At 33.3% G+C, this 7500-nt stretch overlaps 1 protein-coding gene across 1 annotated transcript in view; it reads right to left on the reverse strand.

Annotated features, from left to right (window-relative positions):
- Positions 1 to 7500, reverse strand: part of LOC106880049 (glutamate--cysteine ligase catalytic subunit-like) — a 63646-nt gene that overhangs the window by 582 nt on the left and 55564 nt on the right. Inside the window, exons 15-17 of the mRNA XM_089343445.1 lie at positions 5845 to 5915; positions 3271 to 3388; positions 1 to 1612 (exon numbers count right to left, since the gene is read on the reverse strand). The exon at positions 1 to 1612 is cut by the window's left edge and continues 582 nt beyond it. Coding sequence (XP_089199571.1) covers positions 1446 to 1612; positions 3271 to 3388; positions 5845 to 5915 — 356 coding nt within the window. The 3' untranslated portion in view covers positions 1 to 1445. The remainder of the gene's footprint in view (positions 1613 to 3270; positions 3389 to 5844; positions 5916 to 7500) is intronic.

Here is a 7500-nt window from a genome sequence, read left to right on the forward strand (position 1 = left end):
GATGCTGGATAGTAGTCGTAGACTCGTGTTGCTGATGTGGCGACGGCGGTGGTCATCGTTGGCTGGACGAAGCTGTTGAAGTGGTCGCTGGCTGATTGTTGCTGCTGCTGTCGTGTGGTACATGGAACAATTCTCAAAGAGAAACTGGACCGAGACGAATTTGGCCGCCGAGTTAAAGCTATTTATAACAAACTATCGGCTCCCGATGGCTTCAGAAAAATACTCTATCACGTGACCTTATTAGGGGCCGTGATTGGTCAGTTTGCGTTCTGGCGGGAACGGTTCGAAGAAGTTGCCGCTTCGAATAATAATCAGTCACGTGATGACAAGGAATGGGTTCTCTGCTACGCTCGCGTTTGTTTATATTTAAATGAGAAGAATGGCGATAGCAGCTTTGTATCTAATGGCGGTAGGTAGTTTCACTACATATATATACACATATATATACATATATATACATATACATATATACACATATATATATACATATATATATACATATACATATATATATACATACATATACATATATATATAGCTGCTATTTCTGAACTTCGGTATATGGTGAAACAAATATTTGCTGATCCCTTAACTATATTTATAAATATATATGAGCTTTTAAATAAGTTCTCCACCAATAATGGTGCTTTCATACCGATGGGCTTGGTAAAAATTGTTAATTGTTAATTGATTTATTAATTAATAAATTGATAATCCTTTACCCTTTTAATTTGTAATAATTATTCACTCCCTGGTAGTATACGCAGATTCTCTGCGATATCACTTGTCGCGCACATGGTAATTTCTTGAGGGAAGGACAGTTAGACTGGCTGACCGAGGTGGATTCGGTTATGCTTTCAGACCTGTGTCGGTGTCGAATGTTACTAGTCCATGCTTACACAGTTTGCTAGCATAGTCAAATTTACTACTGGAATACAGTATTGATGAAGGAAATTGATTATTATCAATCATGATCTAGAAACGCGTTTACTGTTAAACATCGGAATTGGTTAGTTTTCATTGTTTTTTCTTCTTGTTTTTGCCTTTGTGAGTTACAAGTGATGCTATCTGTGGGATTCTCAGCTGTTTTAGCTGCTATTTCTGAACTTCGGTATATGGTGAAGCAAATATTTGCTGATCCCTTAATTATATTTATAAATATATATGAGCTTTAAATAAGTTCTCCACCAATAATGGTGCTTTCATACCGATGGGCTTGGTAAAAATTGTTAATTATTAATTGATTTATTAATTAGTAAATTGATAATCCTTTACCCTTTTAATTTGTAATAATTATATATATATATATATATATATATATATATATATATATACATATACATATGTCCTGTTCAGTTAGTATGATGTATATTAATTTGGTTATGTAGACTACATTCTCTGTAGCTCATAGTTAATTAAACATGCAATAAAGTTGGGATGCTTCTTTAACTCCTGATAAAAGCTTCTGGAAATCGTCCTTCACTGTTGACAATCTTTTCACATTCCATAATAAAATCATAAGCGATTCTCTCACTGACAACAGAATCGTTCTTGTATTCTTCATGATTTGTAACAAACTGCCTTGTCCATTGGGCCATTGTCATGATCTTTCCTGCAAGACAAATATAAATTAGAATAATGAATAATTCGTTTTTCATTTCAGATGGAAATTAGTTGGTGTCTTCTGTAACAATATTCTGGGTTCGTTAAATGAGCTACAAATGGATAAAGCCCTAATAGTTTTAGCAGTGATAATTGTTTCTACAAGGCTTACAAAGAATAAGTCTTGGGATCGATTTGTTCGACTAAAACTCTTTAAGGTGTTGCTCCAGCATGGACGTAGTCAAATGACTGAAACGAGTACAAGAATAAAAATAATATATATATATATATATAGGCAAAAAATTAATGAGTGCGTACACGCACGCCCATACCCACACATACACACGCACATACCACCTTCTCTTACACTCTCCTGTCTTAGAAAGAAGTTTTTCTTCACCCATTCCCTTCTGGTCATTTCAAAATGTAACCACATGTGAATCGTTGGTGATTTTCTTCCTCCATCTTCCCTCCTTTTGGACTTTCTTCTATTTTTGAAGAAGAGCTTTGCTTGAAACATTAAATCCTCTTTCTTTCCTTTCATGAGCGTCTGATAATACATTACTTGTACCATGTCCTCGCGTTGTTAATTTTTTCATGTTTGTTCTTCTTTGTTTGGATTCAATATATATATATATATATATATATATATATATATATATATATATATATATATATATATATATATATATATATATATATATATACAGGGGTTGGACAAAATAATGGAAACATCATAATTTTGAAATATCTATAAAACCGTCAGAAGCTTGTTTATTTTTGTTTTTCGATTTATTATTATTGTTGCTTTATATGTTTTGCTAAAATTGCTGTTTCATTTCAGATATCATCAGGAAAAGGTAATTAAAATTCATTAAAATGACAGATCTGTCGGACTATCAAAGTGGTTAAATTATTGGGGCTTGTATGGCAGGCGCCAGCGTAACGAAAACAGTCAAAATATTTGATATATCAAGAAGTACTGTCTCGAAAGTAATGACACTCTTTGAGAAAGAGGGAAAAACCTCCACGTTGAAACAAAACTCCGGAAGAAAACCAAATTTACCTTGGAGGGTTTCTTTCTAAGTGCAATCCAACAGCCATTTGCGACCAAAGGGGGTCTTTACTATATGTGTGTGTATGTGTGTGTGTGTGTGTGTGTGCGTGCGCATCTTTTACCTTCTTCTTGCTTTAGTCATTTGACTGCAGCCATGCTGGGGCACCACCTTGGAAAATTTCTGTTGAATCAAACAACACTAGTACTTTTTAAAGCCTCACACTCATTCTACCAGTCCTTTTGCCGATCCAATAAGTTACATGGATGTAAATGCACCAACACTGGTTGTCAAGTGGTGGGGGGACAAACACACACACATACGACGGGATTCTTTCAGTTTCCGTCTACCAAATCCTGTCACGTAGCTTTGGTTGACCCGAGGTTATAGAAGACACTTTCAAAATGCCACGCAGTGGGACTGAACCTAGAACCATGTGGTTGGGAAGCAATCTTGTACATTTCTATTGTATGGATATTTATTATATAAATATCTATTATGGAAACATATGTCAAATTATTATTTAAATAAATACTTTCAATACTGAATTTTAAGGTTGAATGTTTATAATAACATTTGTTTAATATTGATGAAAACAAATGAATCATCTTACCTGCAGCTTTGTCTGAGAGATATTTCAGGTATTGCATTATTTTAGGTCTTTTACTGGAATCATAGTCAACATGATCGAGATATTTGTATATGAGAGGAATTAAACCAGGGAAATCATCCTGTTTGGAATAGAATCAAAATAATTGAAAATAGTTTGAGTTTTCTGTTTGAGTTTGGAGATGCTAACCAAGTGGTTGTAAAATTTGTTGATATTTTGGATGAAAGAAATATTTCAGAAACCGAAAGAGAAATAAGGAAAATTTCATTATATAATTTAGAATATATTTATAACATTCTTTGACATCCCTTTTAATGAAACTACGATGATTTCTAACATAAAAACTTTCTTTGTAGGTGGGGAGTCATTAAAACAATAGAGAGAAGGGAGAAGACAAGCAATGAATTGTAGTGGGTGATAAGAATGAGATTAGTGATATGTGTACATGAGAGGAACCAAATCATGGCAATAGAAGCAAAATAATCAAAAATAGTTTCAATTTTCTGGTGGAAATATTGAACAAATGGTTATAAAATTTACTGATATTTTTGGTGAAGGAAATATTTGAAAAACTGAATGAGAAATGAAAAAAATGTCATGTTATTAATTTAGGATATTTTTATGACATTCTTTGACATCCATCCCTTTTAATAAAATTATGATGATTTCTAACATACAAAGCCATAAAGCTTGGGACATCAGAGAGAGAGGGGTGTTAGAAAGAGAGAGAAAGAAATAGTATGGTAGAAGGGACAAACAAAGGCGGCGAGCTGATAGAAACGTTAGCACGCCGGGCGAAATGCCTAGCGGTATTTCGTCTGCCGTTACGTTCTGAGTTCAAATTCCGCCGAGGTCGACTTTGCCTTTCATCCTTTCGGGGTCGATAAATTAAGTACCAGTTATGCACTGGGGGCGATGTAATCGACTAAATCCCTTTGTCTGTCCTTCTTTGTCCCCTCTATGTTTAGCCCATTGTGGGCAATAAAAAAATAAGAAGGGACAAACAAATCTCTTGGGAACCATTTCCTCTCTACAACTGAACCATTCTGCTTAATCCATGATTTTATGGAAGAGTTTAATAACCACAATTGTCATGTGGATTCTTCATTCCTCAAAGTAATTGGAACTTATCGAACAATCTAGAATATTACCTATCGACTAATTCTTATTGAAATAAATCATTACCAATTTCTTTGGATTAAGAATTTTGTGTGGACATTGATCTATTTTACAAGTTTCCAAGGAATCCGGGGCATCTTTTATTGTCACTACATGTTGATCAGTGCCTTGTGAGGGAATTTTGTCAACAGATATTGTATGGAAGCCTGCCATATATATATATATATATATATATATATATATATATATATATATATATATATATACGTAAATTTCCCAAAATAGTTCGCTCTTATTGGTTCTCAACCCTGGCTAACCGCAGTAAATGTAGATGAAACTCAAGTTAGTTAATATCAACTATAGTCGATTAGCCATTACTTGGTAAATCCAAATACCCTTATAAGGACTACATAGTCTTGACGAAAAAAGATATGATTAACTGTATGATAAAACTTGGATGTGTAAATCTCCATTCTCCTGATTTTTATTAATTTCATTTATATATATTTATAAATGTTATATATTTATAAATGTTCTATATTATACACAGCCTTGGTTTTTTTATCTCATTACAAAAAGTAAATCCTTATATATATATATATATGTACATATATACATGTATGTACAAATATGTGTGTATATATATATATATATATATATATATATATACATATATATATATACATATATATATATATATACATATATATATATATATATATATATATATATATATATATATATATATATATATATATACATATATATATATATATACATATATATACATATATATATATATATATATATACATATATATATATATACATATATATATATATATACATATATATACATATATATATATATATATACAAATATATATATATATATTTATATATATATATATATATACATACATATATATATATATATATATATATATATATATATATATATATATATATACACACACACACACACATACACACAGAGCAAGTGTCTGTGTGTTTGTGTATATGAATGAGTGTGTGTATGTGCGTGTGTGTGCATGTGCACGCGCGTGTGCGTGTGTGAGTGTTTTAATCACATGCACAAAAACCTGGACTTGCCCCCTATAAATCCAGCTGTGTACGAATGTATATGCATGCGTATGTATGTATTTCTTTGTTGGTTTGCTTATGTCCGCTAACTTAGCAGTTTGGCAAAAGAACAATAGAATAGACACCAAGCTTAGAGCAATTAAATACATGGGTCGAATTGTTCAACTACACCCGCCAGGGTGATGCTCCAGCATGGCCACAGTTCAACGACTGAAACAAGTAAAATCATAAAAGAAAACTCCCTTCTACTTGATATAATTTTAAAGCTGTTATTGATACAAAGCAATTTTTTTTTAATTTTAGAATTTACAAAATCAAGTAAGTGTTTTGGGGTTTATTTGAAATAATTTCTTACCTTTCCATTCATGATTTCATTTAAAGTCATCAGGGAGTAAATTTTATGGGTTACTTCACAACTGGTAAATTCTAGTTGACAAAAAAAAAAAAAAAGAAATAATAATAATGATAATGAAGTTGATGATGATGATGATGAAAATCCCAGCAATGGTTGAGAAGCTCAGGACTCAAAGCAGAGACTGAAGGATTTTTAATTGCTGCACAAGACCAAAGCCTCCCCACCAGAAATTACCAAAAACATATAATGAAAAGAAACATAACAAGTAACTGCAGAATATGTGGCGATGGACAAGAAACAATAAATCATATTGTTTCTGGTTGCCCTGTCCTGGCTAAGAAGGAATATATTCATAGACACGACAGAGCTGGGACCTATATACACTGGAAGCTATGCCAACACTATGGAATAACAACAGAAAAAAGATGGTATAAACACACGCCAGAAAAGGTCACAGAAAACGAGAAAGCAGCCATACTCCGGGATATGCCAATACACACAGATAGAGAAATTAAGGCCAATGGACCAGATATAGTTGACAAACATCGTGAAGGAAAAAAATGCTTTCTAATTGATGTATCAATACCAGCAGATGACAACGTTTCCCTAAAAGAAATGGAGAAACTTTCAAAATACAAAGATCTGGAAATAGAGGTAACTCGAATGTGGAATCTAAAAACAGAAACAATTCCTATCATAGTAGGTGCCTTAGGTATAATAAAAAAAATATTCAGACAAATACATAACAAAAACACCAGGACTTACAAATATATATAACATACAGAAAATTGCACTACTGGGCACTGCACACATCCTACGCAAAACACTTTCAATACAGTAACCATAAGAGCACCACAGCAAACCACATCACATACCCAAGGCGCACAGAGCTGCGCTCGGTAGTGAAGTGAAAGCACATTATAAAAATAAAACTACTGAACAATAATAATAATAATAAAGGGAGTGCAGTTATAGATTTAGTATCGGGTAAATGTGGAGTCAGCCGATACCCACGAACGAATATGGGTTGATGACCATACTTTTGCTAACTATTTTTGGTGTCCATATGGTCACGATCAGATATCACCCACTCAACTCCCCCACTATTTGACCGAGCAGGATATCAAGGATACAACAACTAGAGAGAGAGAAAGAGAGAGTGAGAGACGTGCCAGCATTTGGTTAGTAACTGTCAACGGCTGAGCAGACTTGAGCAATGTAAAATGAAGTGTTTTGTTCAAAGACATAACATGCTGCCCATTCCAGTAATTGGACCCACGATATTACGATCGATAGCCGAAAACCTTAACCACTTGACCACGTACCTTCACTATGTAAATTTACATGTTTGTATATTGTAAGAGACAGTAATGGTGTCCACTGTTTCTGTGACCCCATCGCCCTTCCCCTTACACTTAATGTACATGACACCCCTTGTTTTACTCCAATAGAGAAAATATAAGCTCTAGTGGATGTCCTTAAATGCTGTGTGCGATACCTTAGAGTGTTGTGACACTCCAGTTGGAAACCTCTGACATAGCGGCTCCATTCGTTTACTCAGAAGTGTTTGTTGATTTGATTTAGAACAGGAAAATGTATTAATTAACTTATTATCATCGAGCCTTAATTAATATTCGCAGCCATGAATGAGTCGCT

The sequence above is a fragment of the Octopus bimaculoides genome, chromosome 27 (assembly GCF_046866305.1).
Source record: "Octopus bimaculoides isolate indiv1 chromosome 27, ASM4686630v1, whole genome shotgun sequence".
NCBI lineage: Eukaryota > Metazoa > Mollusca > Cephalopoda > Octopoda > Octopodidae > Octopus > Octopus bimaculoides.